This window comes from Neovison vison, chromosome 13 (genome assembly GCF_020171115.1).
Source record: "Neovison vison isolate M4711 chromosome 13, ASM_NN_V1, whole genome shotgun sequence".
NCBI lineage: Eukaryota > Metazoa > Chordata > Mammalia > Carnivora > Mustelidae > Neogale > Neogale vison.
Window position 1 is genome coordinate 147,657,818 of NC_058103.1, and position 19,569 is coordinate 147,677,386.

The 19,569-nt window shown below is 46.0% G+C and overlaps 2 protein-coding genes across 4 annotated transcripts in view; both read right to left on the reverse strand.

Moving 5' to 3' along the window:
- Positions 1-4,919, reverse strand: part of CRTC3 (CREB regulated transcription coactivator 3) — a 94,559-nt gene extending 89,640 nt beyond the window's left edge. For both annotated transcript variants that reach the window (XM_044231748.1, XM_044231747.1), the window contains exon 1: positions 4,704-4,919. In XM_044231748.1, the coding sequence (XP_044087683.1) occupies positions 4,704-4,835 (132 nt within the window). In that variant the 5' untranslated portion in view covers positions 4,836-4,919. The remainder of the gene's footprint in view (positions 1-4,703) is intronic.
- A 10,496-nt stretch (positions 4,920-15,415) lies between these two features.
- On the reverse strand, positions 15,416-16,436 carry LOC122894220 (protein MEMO1-like). 2 transcript variants are annotated; one of them, XM_044231750.1, is made up of 2 exons: positions 15,917-16,265; positions 15,416-15,773 (listed from the first exon to the last, which is right to left on the reverse strand). In XM_044231750.1, exons 1-2 carry the CDS (start codon positions 16,168-16,170, stop codon positions 15,458-15,460), a joined length of 570 nt encoding a protein of 189 aa, XP_044087685.1. In that variant the 5' UTR covers positions 16,171-16,265; the 3' UTR covers positions 15,416-15,457. The 2 variants fall into 2 exon arrangements, with proteins under 2 accessions (XP_044087685.1, XP_044087684.1); XM_044231749.1 differs by having other exon boundaries at positions 15,416-16,436.
- Between the last annotated feature and the right edge of the window lie 3,133 nt (positions 16,437-19,569).

A 19,569-nucleotide genomic window follows, 5' to 3' on the forward strand; every position in this document is an offset into this window, starting at 1 on the left:
CCAGATGCGGAAATGGAGTGAGTGTTGTTAGATGATTTCATTTTTCAAAAGAAGCCAGAATCCAAACTTTAATATAAAATCCCAGTATTTGGGTGCCGGGGTGCTGGTTAAGCAACTGTCTTCGGCTCAGGCCGTGATCCCGGAGGCCTGGGATCAAGTCCCACAGTGGGCTCCCGGCTCTACAGGGAGTCTGCTTCTCCCTCTGACCTTCTCCCCTCTCATACTCTCTCTCACTGTCTCTCTCTCAAATAAATAAATAAAAATCTAATAAATAAATCAATAAAATGCCAATATTCACTGTTGGTCCTAATTAAAAACAAACAAACAAACACATTCAGGCATACCCTGCCCCCCCCCATAAGGACCAAATTAGAATTTAGGTCACCAATTTGCAAGGTATGTTCTAGAAATTCTTCTTAGGCAGCTGAATCTACTACCACAACCACACACCAAAGGTTCCCACATTTATATCACTAGCCTAGACTTCCCTCTGTAACTGGAGACCCTTGTATGTCTTCAGGGCCACACAGACAACCGCCTGCCAGACCATCTCCACCGAAACGCCTCACAGGCACCTCACCCTCAGCATCTCCTGACACTGGGGCATCTGCTCCCATCAGTGCTCCCCCTCTTAATGCAGGACACCTTGAAATGGCTCAAGTCTCAAAGTTGGGGATCATGCATTCACCCAGTTTGGTCATTTCTAGCTCTGAGTATTGATCTGCTCACCTGTCTGCCTCCCTCTTGCGACCACCCGTGTCGAGGCCATCACCACATCTCCTGGACTCCTACCTCAACCTCCCTCAGGTTTCTCTGCCACCTCCCCTCCGTTCTACCACCACTCTGGACCTGCAGGCCTCCTTTTAAGATGCAAATCTCCCTTACCTCAACCCCTTCATGACTCTCCATTGTCCTTAAGATCAAGTCCCAAACCCTGTCTCTACAATCTGATGCTTGTGAAGGCCTCAGCTCAAACCATCCTCTTTGTCCCCTTGCTGAACCTCATACCCTCAAATGGCATCCCTCGCCATGGTATGAATGGCAGGACTGCCCCCTACCATTCATTTCCAGAGCGGCAGCCGCTTCCCCTTTTGTAATGTTCCTTAAAATCTGTCCTTACTTGTCAAAGGAATATCTTCTCCATTAAATCCTAAAATCTATGAGGAGACTGAGTTTTGCTTGCTCACTATTATAATCCCCAATGTCCGTCCTAACCTGGACTCAGTAAGTATTTGATGAACAAATTAATAAGACCTTTGAAACACCATGTCTTCACCTCCCCGCCACACACAGACCCCACTAACCACAGTGGGCACTCCAGTACTGATGAATGAATGAACAAAGGAACAGCCTCTTTCCACTTTTTAACCCTTCTTACCATCCCAGGTACCACCACTTAAGTAACCCCACTAGCATTGTCTTCTCAAAATATTCCCACTGCTTCTTATTCAGGCTGACCCCCTAAAGCTGGAGTGAAAAATTCCCCATAACCTAGTCTCTCCCACCTACGAGGCAAATAGGATTTAACCAGAACTCTGAAGGACTGACTCTGATTATGTAGAGAATGCCTTGGAGCCCAGCACAGGCTCAGAAAGACTGATTATCAATGTCTGATAATGGAAAATCAGTATATCTGCCATCCATGGACCAATAATGAACTAGTTGGGGGCACCTGGGTGGCTCAGTGGTTAAGCATCCAACCCTTGATTTCAGCTCTGGTCATCTCAGGGTTGTGAGACTGACTCCACACTGGACACAGAGACCGCTTAGGATTCTCTCTCTCCCTTCCCCTGGCTCTCATTGATAAATAAATAAATAAATAAAATAAAATGAGCTCTCATTAATTAATTGTGAATGAATGAATGAATGAATGAACGAATAAAATGATCTCACTGGATTCTTCTCCATCTGGGATCTTTGGACGCTTGCAGGTTTACAGATACATGCTGGGGAATCTACGCGTTATCTATGAGAAGTGCTCAGTTCTGCAAATTGCGTTATGAAAATAATCCTTGACATTTTTAAATAAGAAAATACAATTCAGCAAATGCAGTGTTCTCATTTGCCTTGTTTTTATAGATACATTGGACCCTGGAGCGCCTGGCTGGCTCCGTCAGTAAGGCATGCGGCTCTTGATCTTAGGGTTGCGAGTTCAATACCCAGGTGGATGTAGAGATTACTTTTTAAAAAATTGAAAATAGATTAAAAAATGTAAACACAGTGGACCAAAGTAGTATTATTTTATCGGCAACTGGTAGCAGAGAAAGAACACAGAAGGAATTAAGACATAAATGATGCCTGTACTGGGTGAAGGGCAAAGTGACATCCTAATTTTGTAGTAATTAGAACTCAGAAAGTGATGGCTGAACTGACTTACCCCGTGGGGCATACCTGATCAGCCTTACTAAACTCAAGAAAACCTAAACTATACGTCTTTGCATCATACCCACCCTGAGAGTTTCAACTGAGTTCAGCAAAATAGCGTATGTCGTATCAAATTAATGATGTGAATTTGAATTTATTGCTTTTTTTAATGTTGAGTGAATTTAAATTGTGCGTGTCTTTTAGTTATGGTTGTACCACAGTTATAACCAAAGGACTTTATGTACAGTGGATGTTTGAGCATATTTAAGTAACATAACCAAACTCATTTAAATAAACATGAAGGATCTGTGAAAAAATTTTGCCTACAAAGAGTCCATACAGCAGTGCCAGGTATGAGATCGAGCCCCGCTTCAGGCTCTCTGCTCAGCAGGGAGCCTGCTTCCCTTCCTCTCTCTCCCTCTCTCTCTCTCTGCCTCTCTGCCTACTTGTGATCTCTGTCAAATAAATAAAAAAAAATCTTAAAAATAAAAAAGTCCACACATTACTCATGGCTTTATCTATCAGGGATGCTTTAAAGAGGGTTTACGAATTGGGTGAGAGACTGGATCAACTTTAAGAGTGTAGACAAACAGTGCCTGTATTTGTACACACACTTTATCTAAACAACACGTAACAGCACACCTCCCAGCATTAACCCACCTGTTTTCAATGTGCTCTGAGCTCATCACGTTCATCCCTGAATCTAACCAAGGTCACACACATATATGCCTGTGGACACCAGGCAGATAAATAAATGAGTGAAGCTATTTAGGGCATGAGGATAAACTTTTATTGAAATTCTCAACTTTGGGCGCCTGGGTGGTTCAGTAGGTTAAGCATGTGCCTATGACTCAGGTCATGATCTCGGGGTCCTGGGATCCCGCCCTGGGTTTGCTCTCTACTGAGCGGGGAGTCTGCTTCTCCCTCTGTGCTCTCCCTCTTTCTCTCTCAAATAAATAAATAAAGTCTTAAAAAAAAGAAAAAAATCCTCAGCCTTCTTTCTATTTTTACTTAGCATAAAATATACATATATAAGAAATATTTCATTTCCTGTTCATTTCATGAAAGGAAAACATCAAAAATATGATAAATGGCCAATGACACCTAGCTTCGGCGTGGGAGCTCACGACAGGATGTGTGAACTGTGGCCAACTAGAGAACCCACGTTCCAGCTGAGGGGGCAACCACCACCCAGCTCCAGGCCAAAGCTGTCATATGGGAATTCAGGATGACTGCTACCCGGTCTCCCAGTTTTAAATATGGATCTAAAGATAGGAAAAGAAGGAAAAGAGTGGAGAGACCGGGGAGGGAAGGTGGGGGGTGGCGGGTAGGGAGGGAGAGAAAGAGGGAGGAAAGAAGGAAGAGAGAAAGAAAAAAAGAGGAGGTGTTTTGTTTTGTTTTTTAAATGAAAATCTCCCCAATTAAAAGGCAGCAGATTCAAGAAGTTTTCCCAAACCCCGTACTTGGCAAAAAAAAAAAAAAAAAAAAGTGTCTGCGGCTGAGTGAGCGCGGACCCGCCGGGTGCAACTAGGCTCTCAGCTCCCCTTCAAGCCTGCCCCCTGCCCAGCATCTGCATATCCTCCCCCGGGTTCGCGATGGTCCTTCAAGGTCAGCATTCGGGAGCCTCAAGGCCTGGCCCGCTCCCGCTGACCCTCCTCCCTGCAGCCCTGCGCGGACACTCCTCTTGGCTCTCCATCCTCCACTGCCTCACTCAACAGTTTCCCAACCTCCGGGTGTTTGTCCCGGCTCGCGCCTTACTCACTGCTCTTGGACCCTCCTCCGTCACCAGCGACGCTGTGCACCTTGCCAGTTCTCGTTAAATCTCCGCGCTGAGCGCAGTACAGCGGAGAGGAAAGCCTCCCCCGGCTCGCAGCGCCTCCCCGGTGCCCCCGAGCTGCCCTCGGCCCGCGCCGGCCCCGGGCTCACGGTGCACCCGGCTCCCCCCCGCCCCGGGCCCCGCGGCCCCCCTCGCCCCGCCGTCCACAAGGGCCGGCGGGCGGAGGATGTGCGGAGCCACGAGAAGCCGCACCGCCCGCCTCCGAGCTGTTTGTGGTTTCCTCCCGGGGCTCCGTTCGCCCTCCCCCTCAGGCCGCCCTCGCGCCGCCGCCCCGGCCCCTCGCCTCTCCCCGCTCACCGGGCCCCGCGACCCTCCCGCCTCTGCGGGCTGCGCCGGGGGCCGGCGGGCGGGGAAGCGCCGAGAGGCCGAGGCCGCGCCGACCCCGCTCCCCCGCGCGGCCCCGGCCCGGCCCCGCCGCCGCCGCCTCGGCCCCGCCGGCTCTCGCCTGCGGCGGGGGCCGCCCCCGCCCGCCCGCGTCCCGGCCCCGGCCCCGGGCGCTCACCCGCGACAGGGTGAGGTCGGTCATAAGCTGCTCGAAGGCCCGCGTCTCCTCGGCCTGCCGCTGCGTGTGCAGCGCGATCTTCTCACTGAACTTCCGCGGGTTGGCGCTGCCCGAGCCCGGCGAGGCGGCCATGGCGCGGGCCGGGCCCGGCGGGAGGGGGAGACGGCAGGCGCGGGGCCTGGGAGTCGGCCCGCGCGTCCGTCCGCAGGCCGCCCGAGCCGCCGCCCGAAGGCCCGTCCTCCGGCGCGACCCGGCAGAGGAGCCGCCGCGGCCCCACAGCCAGCGAGCGGCCGGGAGCGCGCCGAGGTCCGCCCCCGCGCGCCCGGCCCCGCCCTCGGCGCGGCCCGCCCGCCGCCTGCCGCCCGGCCCCGGCCCCGGCCCCGCCGCCCGGCCCCGCGCTCCCAGCCCGGCCCGGGGCCCCCGGGGCGTCGAGACTCGCTGCGAGCCCCGTCGGCAGAGCACGCCGCCTCCGACGTGCGGGAGCCGCTGTGTGACTGACGGGCTCCGGCGCGGGGGGCATCCTGGCCGCGCGGTTCGCGTTACGACTTTCCAGCCGGCGTCTGGCCGCCCCCTCGTGCCTCCCCGAGCCCCCCGGGCCGCCGCTTTGCTCCCGGGGGAGACGACTGGGCGCCCCGAGCTCGCGCCTTCCCTCTCGCGGCTCCCGCGCTGCGGGGCGTCCGGCCGCCCGCCCGCCAGACCCGCCCCCGGCCCGCGCCGCCCTCGGTGGGCTCAGGTCACGGTGCGTCCGGGCGCGCGCAGCGGAGCTTCCCAAAAACCCACGTGGGGAGGGGCGCACCCGGGAGCCGCCATCCCCGCCCCGGTGCGAGCTCTTCGCTCCTCAGCCTCGGCCCCTCGTCCAGGTTCTTGCCGAGACTCCCCGGGACCTCCGCAGAGCCCGGCTCCGGCCTGGGGCCAGGCTCCCCGCCGTCCCCCTGCTCCTGCAGCCCCGGAGCTGCTCTCCCACGACGGCGCCTGGACCGCGCTGAGAGTGGGGCTGTGTATCGTCAACTAGACAAAACCAGAGACGCGCGGACGCGTCCAGAAAAGTCCATTGACGAAACCCACGCCCCCCACTCGAGATTAAACAGAAAACACGCCGCTTCGTTTACGTGGTGCTTATTAAAGAAATACAAAATTAGACCTAACTAAAGCCCCACCCTTAGTTCTCCTTCCTCCCTCGTCACTGGGCTCAAGTTGGTGCATATCATTCCTACTCATGTTTTTATAGTGTTATTACATATGATGTATGGATCTGCCAACTGTATAGAGCACCAGTTGTCGATTTTCAGTTTTTCAAAATGACATCATGCTGAGTAATTTTTTGCAACTTTTCTCATTTCCTATTATGTTTTTGAGATACATTTGTGTTTGTGGCTTTTAACTACTGTGTAGTATTTCGTTGTTTTTCATGTGTCTCCTAGCATCCAGCTGCATTTTTTCGAAATTTTAATATAAGAATATATTTCTGTTAGCTGGAGTTTAGCTTGTTCTAGTAATTAAATTGGATTTATTCTCGTTGTAATTGAATTCTCTTTTATTTGGTGGTATTTAACATGTTTTTTCTTTATATTTTATTTTCTGCATTCCTGTTATATCATCTGGATTCAGTTTCAGAGAACAGAACTCATTCTAGATAGATTAGGTACAAAGGATTCATTATAGTGTATAAAATGGCTAAAGGGATTCTCTAGAGGGCAGGAGAAGGAGGTTCTAGGTTGAACCTTCAGGAGTGACATGGAGAAGCCTGCTGCAGGATCAGCCACCAAAAGAGCCACTGGCTCTTACTGGCCCAATCTGGAAGCCACTTAACTGAATGGCTGGCTAGTGAACCGCATGGCTAGTGTCCTGATTGGAACCCACCACGGAGAAATGAGACACCCCCAAGGCATTGCTCACCCACAAAAACAGCACACACCCACACTCTGCATCACTTCCACCTTACAAATCAAGTAAGAGAAAAGTTGATCGGAAGAGCCAAAACCAAATCCAGAATCCTAACTTTTGAAATACAGGAAGGTCCAGGAAGACACAGGAATGGGTAATGAGCTAACTCCACCATACTCATCCAGCGACTCACCAAAGCATTTATCTACCATGCCTGCATTTTATTGCATTGAATGACTGATTTTTACTTCCACATTTCCCCGATCTGATCTGGAAGATACTCATTCCATTTCTATTCTTATTATGGTTAGCCTGATCATTTTAAATTATTTAATCAAATAAATGCATGCAAATTGTTTAACAATAGTTTTACAAGGCCTATATTCTTATTTTTTTTAAAAAAGATTTTATTTATTTGCGCACACGAGAGAGAGACAGAAAGGAACACAAGAAGGGGGGATGGGAGAGGGAGAAGCAGTCTCCCCGCCAAGCAGGGAGCTGGACTTGGGTCTTGATCCCAGGACCCTGTATTGTGACCTGAGCAGAAGGCAGACGCTTAACAACTGAGCCACCCAGGCACCCCAAGGCCTATAATTTTAAAAAGAAGTAATTCCCATTTCCCTCTATAAATAAGCTTGTCCTGCTGCTTTGTGATTTTTTTTTTCAGTTTTAGATATTGACTATTTTCTACAGTGAAGGAGGACGCTCTGGCTATTTTGTATCCTCAACAAAAGTATGACCTTCCCTGCTCCCATTCTTTCAGTGTCATTATATAATAATTTTTGGTAAATCAGTGGTAAGTGCTCACATAGCATACCATAGTTTCATTTTTCTACAGTTGTGCGGGCAGGGGAAATTAATTACTGCCTCTGATTTTTATTTGCTTAGATTTCTCTCAACCTGTTACAAATCCTTTTCTCCCACTCTCCAGCAGAACAGTGGAAGATATGACTGCACTGTGAATGGTCAGTCTGGGGGGACCTTCCCTTCCAGGGCACTTTGACTTCTTGTCCCACCCAGACCGGTTGCTATGGGGCCGACTGTGGCCCCCACCATCACCCTGAGGGGTCCCTTCACCCCCTGTCCATCCTCTAACCTGCTTCTTGCAGGCCCCCCGCCCCCCTCAGCCCCATTGTGCTAGAGCTTCACATATTTCTTCACTGGAGTGGAGAACATTCCCCCCTAGTTTCTTGAGCAAAGAAGAGTACATAAAACCCTGTGTGTGTGTGTGTGTGTGTGCGTGTGCGTGTGTATTTTACCCTCATATTTGAGTGATAGTTTGGCTAAGCGTAGTCTTCTTCATTGGAAATCCTGTTCACTTAGATCCGCAAACATTTTGCTTCCCTGTTTTCTCACTTCTCACACTGCTATTGAGAAGGCCATTCACATTCTGTCTCTTTTGTGGGTGACCCGGTTTTTGAGGGCCTTATTGTTTATTTTTGTTTTGTCACCCCCGTTCTCTGAAGGCTTCATGTTCTGGTGTTTTACGATGATATGCCTTGATGTGGGGCTTCTGTTGTTGTCCATTGTGCTGGGCAGTGATGTGTATGTAGAAGCTAGAAACTCGTGTCCTTCAGTTCTGAAAAATTGTCTTATTTTTTAAAAAGATTTATTTACTTGAGAGAGAGAGAGAGAGCATGAATAGGGGGAGGGGCAGAGGGTTAGGGAAAAGCAGGCTCCCCATTGAGCAGGGATTCCCCCCCAGGGGCTCAGTCCCAGGACCCTGAGGTCATGACCTGAGCTGAAATCTAAGGTCAGCTGCTTAACCACCCAGGGAGCCCAAAATCATCTTATTTTTTGATAATTTTCTTCTCATTTACTTTGCTCTCTCTTTTTGGAAAATCTACCAGTCAGTTAACAGATCTTCTAAATTGTTAATTGCTAATTTTCATATACTTTCTCTTCTATTTTCTATTTCTTTTTCTTTTGTTTTGCTTTTTCCTGATACATTTTCTCAACTTCATCCACTAACCCTGCCATTGAACTTTTATTTCTGCTATATTTTTAACTTCTAAGAGCTTTTTCCTGGTTTCTCAATATATTCTTTTAAAGATTTTATACTTATTTGAGAGAAGAGAGAGAGAGTGAGACTGAGCATAGGGGAGTATAGAGGGGAAGGGAAAAGCAGACTCCCTGCTGAGCAGGGAGCTTGACCTGGGTCTCAGTCCCAGGACCCTGAGATCATGACCTGAGCCAAAGGCAGAAGCTTAACCAACTGAGCGACCCAGATGCCCCTGAATATTTCTTTTTTAATAGCATCCTGTACTCATTGCATGAATGAACTATTAATTACAGATTATTTATGTCTTTACCTTTTGTTCTACTCCTTACATTGTCTGCCTCTGTTTTGTCTGAGTTCAATTTTTTTTTTTTGGTTCATATCGACCTCCATCTAGAGGCTTTCCCCAAATCTATGGTGATCCTTGATTCTAAAATCATAATTAAGACAGAGATGATAAATATGTATAGATTCCTTTTTTCTGGAAATAAACATGTTTTAAATATATATATTTAAATATTCTGTAGTAGAGATTGCTAGTTGTCTCCCCATACTCATTCTCTCCTCCTTCCTTTATTAAAAGTAATCTGGAGATTTAGCAGGGTTCTTCATTGCCCAACTAAAGCCAGCTACAGACTACATTTCCCACTCTCCCTTGCAAAGAGGTATGGTCATGTGATTATGTTCCACCCAATAGGGTATCCTTTGCAAATAAGTATGGTCATGTGATTATGTTCCTCTTGAGAGGGTGTGAACAGAAGTAGTATAGGCTACTTTCTCAGGCAGTTGCATGAAAAAGGGGAGTGGCCTGTCTTCTCTTCTCTCCCGCTCACTGGCTGGAATATGGATGTTGTAACTAGATCGGGAGCAGCTATCTTAGATCATCAGATAAAAACTATGTGTTGAGAATGCAGAAGAATGGTAGCAAAGGGACCTAGGATCCCAGCACTGTGTAACCACAATATTAGCTCTGGACTGCTTCTAGATTATTACATGACTGAGAGATAAGCATCGATTTTGTTTAAAGTCCTGTTATTTTGGCCTTTGTTACAGAAATCAAACCAGGATCTTTTATACTTAAATAGAAAAATTTGTATAAACATATCAAGATATGGTTAACAATAGCGCCCTTTGGGGATGTAGGGACTACTGGGAAACTTATTTTCTGCTTTACACATTTCTAAATGATTTGTATTTTTAAAAAAGCAAGTATGTATTACTATCAACATCACAAAAAAGTAAGAAAGAACAAATACCACTTAGTTTTAAACTGACTATAAGCTATGTGTGCCTGCATGTGGCTCTTTTATTTTTCTAAGTAGGCTTCGCACTCAGCCTGGAGCCCAACACATGGCTTGAACTTGTGACCCTGAGATCAAGCCCTGAGCTGAGATCTAGAGTCGGACACTTAACCGACTCAGCCACCCCAGGTGTCCCATAAAATCCTGATTTTCAGTTGGGCATGTGACTTTCTTATATTTAGATGTGGCCATGTAAGTTCTGTTCAATGGCAGAGATATAAAAAAAAAAAAGTTAATGTAGCAGCCTCTGCGAACCTTTCTGAAGAGACATAGTGCATCTGCCCTTTTCCCTAGTCTCACCTTCCTCTATCTTGCTGCTTAAAATGTAGATGACCATGAAGTCAAGGTTGTGAACGGCAAAGCAACAAGATAAATACCTTGCCTTTTTTTTTTTTTTAAAGTGAGCTCTACACCCAATGTGGGGCTTAAACTCACTACCCTGAGGTCAGGAGTCACGTGCTCTACAGACTGAACCACCCAGGTGCGCCAGTAATACCTTAACTTGTACATGAGAGAGAAATAAACTTTCATCCTGCTTAAGGTCCCTTTTTGGGAGGTTTTCTGTTATAGCCAAATCTAATCTTCACTGATATACATCTTCAGATAGAAGTATATGGAGTAACAAACAAGATAAATAAAACAAAATCCACAGTTCAACATAGTATAACAAAACTGTAAAGTAACCAAGGACAAGAGAAAGATGGTCTATGGAAGAACAGTAATTAAGCTAACGGCACCAGCAACTAGAGGCCAGAAGATTTTTTTTTAAGTCTTCAAAAGGGGTTCCTGGGTGGCTCAGTCATCAAGCATCTACCTTTGACTCGGGTCATGATCCCAGAGTCCTGGGATCGAGCCCCGCATAGGGCTCCCTGCTCAGTGGGAAGCCTGCTTCTCCCTCCCCCACTCTCCTGGCTTGTGTTCCCTCTCTCACTGTCTCTCTCTGTCAAATAAATAATTAAAATCTTCTTTAAAAAGTCTTCAAAATTCTGCATTTAAAATAACTGATTCCCACAAATACTGAGCAATTCTCTTAAAATCTTTATCAAACATGAAAAGTTCTCAGAATAACTTAGCTCACGGGTCAGCCATCTACAGTCAGTAGGCCAAATCAGTCTCCCCATCTGTTTTTGTAAGTGAAGTTTTATTGGAAAGCTGCCATATCCGTTTATTTATGTGTTGTTTGTGGCTCCTTTCCTGCTACAATGGCGAAGGTGAGTAGCTACAAGGAGATAAGACCCTATGGCCTGTGAAACTCAAACTATTTACTCTCCGGCCCTTTACAAAAAGGAGTGTGCCGATGTCTGACTCAGACAAAGGAGACATATTAGTGAGTGCGAATTCCCGTTTGCTTGGTTTTTTTTTTCTTCTGCTCTTCATATAGGGATGCCCGGGGTGGTGGCGGTGATGGTCAGCAGGCCTGAGGAGCTTTGAAATAAAGTTCCCAGGTTTGTGATTCCACGTCTGCTGAAGTACCAATATCAGCCCCTGGAAAGCAGCTTGGGTCATCTGGGTGCTGAGTCTGGGTTCAGGTTCAGGGTCTTGAAATTCTTGGTGTGTCCAACTTCTTCAAGCTCTCCTTGCCTATGCCCAACTTTTCACTTTGTCCAAATAGGGGCTTTCTTCTGGAAGGCCCAGCTATGGCCCACCACACATGGACCAACGGTAAGTGCCAAAGCAGATCAAAGAAAGCCAAAAACAAAATGCCTGAGAACCAGGGGAAAAACTAATAAGTGGCGAGATAATTTGTATCAAAGAACTTTAGAAAGTGGACCAGAGGCAGCAAAGGAGGGAAGGGAAAGGCCTGAAAATACAAATATTGGTCAAAAGTGTGTACAGGAGCAGTTAGACCTGACTCTCAGTTTGGGCTCAAGTTGGGATCTCAACGTCATGAGATCGAGCCCTGGGATGGGCTCCATGCTGCTGAGTGTGGAGCCGGCTTAAGATTCTCTCTCCTCTCTCTCTCTGCCTGCCTCTCTGCCGACTTGCGATCTCTCTCTGTCAAATAAATAAATTAAATTAAATTAAAAAAAGATTCTCTCTCTCCCAGGATGCCTGGGTGGCTCAGTCAGTTAAGCGTCTGCCTTTAGCTCAGGTCATGATCCCAGGGTCATAGGATCAAGTCCAGTGTCAGGCTCCTTGCTCAGCTGGGAACCTGCTTCTGCTTGTGCGCTCTTTCTCTCTCTGACAAAACAACAACAACAAAGATCTCTCTCTCCCTCTCCCTGTCTCCCACCCACTCATGCTCTCTTGTGTTCTCTCTCTCTAAAATAAATACATAAAATTTTAAAAATCAGGATTCTATTGTGATAGAACAGTGGTTCTCACACTTTAGCATCGAACAGAATCATTGGAGAGCTTATTAAAACACAGATTCCTGAACCCCACTTCCAAATGTACAATTCAGAAGGTCTTGGATGGGGCTGAGAATTTGCAGATCTGACAAGTTGTCAGGTGAGGCCTAGGACCATTGCATTAGATGAGGGGAGAACAGATCCTGCAGAAACTGGAAGACTCTGCTACACACCATTCAAATGTTCTAGAAAAAATTTTAAATTTCTTCAACTATCGCTTCTTCTCCATATTCTCTATTCTTTCCTTCTAGAAGTTCAGTTAGATGCATATCAAATGGTTCTCATTCTATTTTTCATTTCTTTTTACCTCCCTTTCACATTTTTCCACTCTAGTTCTGTGCTATGTTCTAGGTGATTTCCTTAGATCTATCTTCCATTTTATTAGCTTCTCTCATCAGCTCTATCTAATCAGCTGTTTAACCTCCTCATTGAGATTTTTCTTCTTTAAGAATTATGTTTTCTGGGGCACCTGGGTGGCTCAGTGGGCTAAGCCTCTGCCTTCAGCTCAGGTCATGGTCTCAGGGTCCTGAGATCTAGCCCCGCATGGGACTCTCTGCTCAGCAGGGAGCCTGCTTCCCCCTGATTCTCTGTCTACTTGTGATCTCTCTCTCTCTGTGTCAAATAAATATTTTTTAAAAAAAGAATTATGTTTTCCTAGGGGCAACTGGATGGCTCATTTGGTTGAATGGTTGCCTTTGGCTCAGGTCATGATCCCAGGATCCTGGGATGGAGCCCCCTGTCAGGTTCCCTGCTCAGCAGGGAATCTGCTTTTCCCTTTCCCTCTGCTTGTGCTCTCTAGCTCACTCTCTCTCAAATAAATAAATAAATAAAACCTTTAAAAAGCACTATGCTTTTCTAGTTAATCTTGTCAAATCTAGCCTGATCTTTATTCAGAATCCTGTTCTTTTCTTACTTTTCCCCACCTTTCTTTTATGCCTTTAGCTATACAATTTTATACTGCCTTTCAGCATGTAGTTCTATTAGCCCATGTGGGGAGCTCTGATCTTATTTGTTGCATCTACTGGCTCTTGCATAGGGAGAATTGTTTCCTAAAGTTTTTAACTATGCTTTCCTCTTTAAGGGGGCTTGATTTGTGTGTGTGTGTTGGGGGGGTTCCTGTGGTAATCCTAGGTAGTGGGAATATGACTCAGATATAGTTGTGCTTTGTTCCATGAGCCACAGAAAAATCAATTACTAGACATGAGGATTTTTATTACATGGATATTGTGAATGCAGACCCTAAACCCAGGTGGGGCCAAATTTCTGGTTTCTCAAGGATTCCCTCCCTCCCAGAGCCCAGCCAAGCTTCTTTGTTAATTTTGCCAATGGGCAGATTTCACTATTTCAGGCTGAAATTTTACCTTACAAGTTAATGCGTGAATCGGTTACTGATTCATGGATTCTGGGAGGAGGCAAGAGATTCCTGGGTCAGAGACACCACCCAGCAAGCAACACGAGCATCATTTTTCTGTGTCTATTCCCTTTACCCACCAAGTCCCACAGGGGTGATGCAGAAGGGCCCACATGGATGCCTACACATGCAGTGGGTTCTGTTACAGGAGAAGAATGAGCCTGTTCTTTGTGCCAGAAAAAGGCATTACCTCATCCCTCCAGGCTGCCTGCTGCAACACAACCCTGAGAAATGGCCCAGTAAAGAATGATCAGAGATCTGCGTTTGCAGGATAACCAACCAGAACATCCGAGAACACTCAGGTCCCATAGAGGACTGCTTCTCCCCACACACCTGAAGTCCTGGCTTGGGTTCCAGGTCTAACTCTCTGGGCCTTAACAACTGAACTCCAATCATCACAGCCAAGAAGAATCTAAGGGGTCATGATGACTAAATGTCATGTGGAACCGGGAACAGAAAAAAGATAATAGGTAAAAACCAAGGAAATCTAAATGAAGTATGGAGTTAATTAAAAAACAAACAAACCCAAAACTTGAAGCTCCTAGATTACTAGAAGAGATAACTACAGGCTTACAATTTGATTTTTAGTCACTTGAGGATTTTCTTTTCTTGTGAGTTCAAGTATGCATAACAGTTTTTGTTATGTCCTATCCAGTGTTTCTAGGTGTTTCACTATTTTCCATTTACCTTTGTCCACAACTTTGCTGGAATCCAGGTGTTTGTTTAAAATTTATATTCCTGGGGCGCCTGGGTGGCTCAGTCCATTAAGCATCTGCCTTCAGCTCAGGTCATGATCTCGGGGTCCAGAGATTGAGTTCCACATTAGGCTCCTTGCTTGGTGGGGAGTCTGCTTCTCCCTCTGCCTCTGCCTGCCACTCCCCCTGCTTGTGCTCCCTTTCTCTCTGTATCAAATAAATAAATAAAATCTTAAATAAATAAATAAATAAAATTAAATTTATATTCCTGGCTCCCATCCCCAGAGATTATGAGTTTTTCAGACTGGATTGTAGCCCAGGATTCTGCCTTTAAAACAAATGATTCTGTTACAGGGGGTTTGGGCACCAAACCTTAAGAAATGCTGCCATTAAGAATGGAATCATAGGGGTGCCTGGGTGGCTCAGTGGGTTAAGCCTCTGCCTTCAGCTCAGGTCATGATCCCAGGGTCCTGGGATCTAGCCTCATGTTGGGCTCCTTGCTCAGCTGGACCTCTGCTTCTCCCTCTCCCCCTGCTCATGTGCTCTCTCTCTTACTAACTCTTTTTTTTTTTTTTGAGTTGTGTAGCCCTTTATTAGCAACTAAAATAGAAGGTATCTGTTGTACAACATGGGGAGTAATTGACTATAACTGGAGATTTATTATATTCTAATACAGATCATTTATAAATGCAATTTCTTTATTAAAAAGCTTCCACCCTTTTTTTGTTTGTTTGTGTACAATTTGCAAAACTATTCTGAAAGCGGAATATATGTGCACGAGTCTGCAAAGAGTGCAAATTTAGGATATGGTAAATGCTCTACAAGTTACTTTCAAAAAACTGTCTGCCACAACTGGGCCTTTACATTGCCATCTTTTTGATCAAAATAATTTGATGCCAGCCTTCCTTCCACTGCCCTAAACTATAAAGCATTTTTTAATGAGTTGAAATTAAGGAAGGACTACACCTACTAGAAAAGAAGAGAAGAAAGTTCTATTAGTTTGAGGTTTCAGAATCCCCCCCAAACCAGGACCAGTATCTTGGTAAGGGCTAGGGGGGGGACCCCGGACAGAGAATAAGTATGTGCAGGTGGCATCCCTGAGGATTCAGAGCTTCAGTGGACCGTGAGTGCTCCCGCTGCATAACTCACTGAGCTGTCTTGCCAGTTTCTACACTGGCTTGACTGGGCATAATTCAAAAAGGAAAAGCTCATATTCATTCCATTCTTCTGGAGCTCTGTGATAGCATTTAATAACACCCCAATGGGATTTCTTCCACATATAGTATTATGGTATTTCTTCAAGTAATTGCTAAAAGATACAGGGTCTAGTTGTTCTATAATACTCATACCCATTTTATCTAGATGTTCAATGGATCTATAAATCTCCCCCTGGGATTCATCATAGTAACTGTAACGGAACCTTTGACCCCAATGGCAGAAATCAGAAGAAACCACAAAGAGATTACTAGGATCCGCTAGATATTTACTGAAGAGTTTTCCGAATTCCTGTTCTTTTGACTCACTCAGAGCTCCAACCAGTACAGGAATAATGGTAAACTCATCCTTATGGCTTTCCATGGCTTTAGCTGTATAAGGCAAATGCATTTCAATACTGTGTTCATCTTCATCTGTCTGCAGAGACATGCGTTCAAACATTCCTGTCTTCCATAGTTCTCCGTAAATCTTTTGGTCAATACGAAGGTCATACAGAGGTGTCCTATATATATCCACACTGGAAAGTGCACATCGAGAGAGGGGCACATGATGAGAAGGCCCAAGGATGAAAATTCTCCGGGTAATAGATGGGTCCACTTGTTTGTAAGCATGAGCAGCACAAGACCCACAGTATGTATATCCTGCGTGGGGTGCAATAATGGCTCTAGCAGGTCTTTTTGTAGACTGTACTTGTGAGAGCCAACCTTCTAGCTGTGCATTCAGCTGCGGTCCTGAGGCTGTGTACCAGCTCCCGGCGTGACTGGCTTCCCGGCAGACCACTCGGTTGGACATCTTGGTGCCTGTGCCACCTATGGTGCACGAGGATGAATGAGGAGGTGGCGGCAGCGGCGGCAGGAGCGGCTCCGCGAGGGCTCTCTTACTCACTCTTTCTCAAAAAATGAATAAAATCTTTTTAAAAAAAGAGAATGGATTCATAGGGTTGGTCAAAGAATTATACAGTCTGTAGTTTTCTTTTCTTTGGATTTTATCTATTTGTCAGAGAGAGAGAACAAGCAGGGGAGCTGTAGGCAGAGGGAGAGAAATGGGTTCCCCTGAGCAGGGAGCCTGATGCAGGGCTGATAAGTGGCTCGATCCTAGGACCCTGGGATCATAACCTGAGTTGAAGGCAGATGCTTCACCGACTGAGCCACCCAGATGTCCCCAGTTCATTGTTTTCAAATTAAAAGTATTCAACCTCTTAGCTTGGTAAAAACTCCCTCCAGTGTTCTGTTGCAGAGACCAGGCAGGCAGATGTCTCCCCCTGACCTCCCTCATCCATGAGGTTGGCAACATGGCCAGTTTGGTTATTGAGATGGAAGGGCAAGCCTTCTGGGAAGCTTCCAGGAAAACTTCTGGTCTTCAGAGATGAGGGACACATTAGCTGTGGCTTGCCCCTTCCTTCTGTATATTTTGAATACGGAGGTGATGCCTGGACCTCTAGAGCCATCTCACCACCGTGGTAAAAGAAAGCATAAAAACAAACGCAGGGGCACCTGGGTGGCTCAGTTGGTTGAGCGACTGCCTTTGGCTTGGGTCATGACCCCAGGGTCCTGGGATTGAGTCCTGCATTGGGCTCCCTGCTTGGTGGGAGCCTGCTTCTCTCTCTGCCCCTCCCCCTGCTTGTGTTCTCTTACCCCCCATCAAATAAATAAATAAAATCTTAAAAAAATAACCCTCAGTATTCAGAAAGATTAAAAATAAAAAACAACATTGCCATTGTTGAATAGCTGAACCAATACTTATTTTTCCTCTAGATTTATGTGAAATAAATTTAAGTCACTAGAAGTCATTTTCATTTCTTACAGCCAAAATCATTCCTGTTGTACATAAGGATCCTCATTTCTCTAAAGCTTTTTAATTTTACATAATTTTAGTCTTCTAGAAAAGTTGCAGTAATTTTTTTTTTTTTTTTTTATTTGAGAGAGACAGAGAGAGAGCATGAGGGAGGAGAAGGTCAGAGAGCGAAGCAGACTCCCCATGGAGCTGGGAGCCTGATGTGGGACTCGATCCCGGGACTCCAGGATCACGCCCTGAGCCAAAGGCAGTCGTCCAACCAACTGCGCCACCCAGGTGTCCCAAGTTGCAGTAATTTAAAGAATTCTTGGTGTGTCCGGCTGCCTCAGTCAGTGGAGCGTGTGACCCTGAACTCAGGGTTGTGAGTTCAAGCCCCATGCTGGGTGTAAAGATTACTTTAAAATAAAATCCAAGGGGCACCTGGGTGGCTCAGTTGGTTAAGTGTCGGCCTTCAGCTCAGGTCATGATTCCAGGGTCATGGGATCGAGCCCCAAATCAGGCTCCCTGCTCAGTAGAGAGTCTGCTCCTCCCTCTCTCTCTGCCCATCAACCAACTCGAGTCTGCTTCTCCCTCTGCTCCTTACCCTACTTGTGCTCTCTCTCAAAATAAATAAATAAAAATTTTTAAAAAAAATCTTAAAAAAAAAAGAGGGTTGTCTAGGTTGCTATTGATTAAGTGGCTGACTCTTGATTTCAGCTAAGGTCATGATCTCAGGGTTGTGATATGAAGCCTTGCGCTGGTCTCCACAGTGGGCATGGAGCCTGCTTAAGATTCTCTCTCTCACCCGCTCTAAAAAATTTATTCTTAATTTAAAAAAAGAATTCTCATATACTCTTTAACCAGATGCCTCAAATATTTTACTTCACTTGCTTTATCATTTCTTTATCTTTCTATTTTTTCTTTTTTTAAAAGATTTATTTATTTGTTTTGGTGGGGGGAGCAGAGGAAGAGGGAGAGAGAGAATCTCAAGCAGACTTATCACTGAGCATGGAGCCCAATGTGGGACTGGATCCCATGGTCCTAAAATCATGACCTAAGATCATAACCTGAGACAAAATCAAGAGTCAGATGCTTAAACTGACTGAGCCACCCAGGCGCCCCTACATACATTTTTCTAAACCATTTGAGAGTAAGCTGATACAGTGGCCCTTTCCCCCTAGATACGTCAGTGTTGATTTTACAAAATCAAGGATATTCTCTTACATGATCAGTGTAATTATCAAAATCAGGAAATTGACACTGATACAGTATTGTTATCTAATCTACAGATGTTATTAAAATGTTTACCAACTGTCCCTCTAATATTCTTTAGAGCAAAAGAAAACCTGAAATAGCTCACCACATTCAGGTGTCATGTTTCTTAGCATCCTTCAATCTGGAACACCTGTGCAATTTTTAAAAAAAGATTTTAATTTATTTGAGAGAGATCGAGAAATCACAAGCAGTGGGGAAGGGTAGAAGGAGAAGCAGACTCCCTGCAGAGTAGGGGAGCCTGACATGGGACTTAATCCCAGGACCCTGAGATCAGGACCTGAGCCAAAGGCAAATGCTTATTTGACTGAGCCACCCAAGCACCCTCAATTTTATTTTATTTTTTAAAAAACAGGCTTTGAGCCCCACATGGGGCTTGAACTCATGGCCCTGAGATTAAGACCTGAGTTGAGGGCACCTGGGTGGCTCAGAGGGTTAAGCCTCTGCCTTCGGCTTGGGTCATGATCTCAGGGTCCTGGGATCAAGTCCCACATCGGGCTCTCTGCTCAGCAGGGAGCCTGCTTCCTCCTCTCTCTCTCTCTCTGCCTGCCTCTCTACCTGCTTGTGATGTCTGTCTGTCAAATAAATAAATAAAATCTTTAAAAAAAAAAAAAAAGACCTGAGTTGAGATCAAGAGTCAGTCACTTAACTGATTGAGCCACTCAGGCTCCCCTCAATTTGTGTATGTTTTTCATGACTTTGAAAATTCTTGACGCGACAAGCCAGTTATTTTGTTGAATGTCCGTTAGCTAGGGTTTGTCTTGTATGTCTCATGGTTTGTTTCAGATGATGCATTTTGGGCAGGAATAACATAGGAACGACGTCGCGTTCTTCTCAGTTTATCAGTCAGGAGGCAGACTATGTCTAGGTGTCCCATGACTGATGGTAAGCTTGGATCATGTGGTTAAGGGGATGTCCGTAGGATGTCTCTCCACAGTGAAGTTTCTGTTTTTCTCTCTAATCAG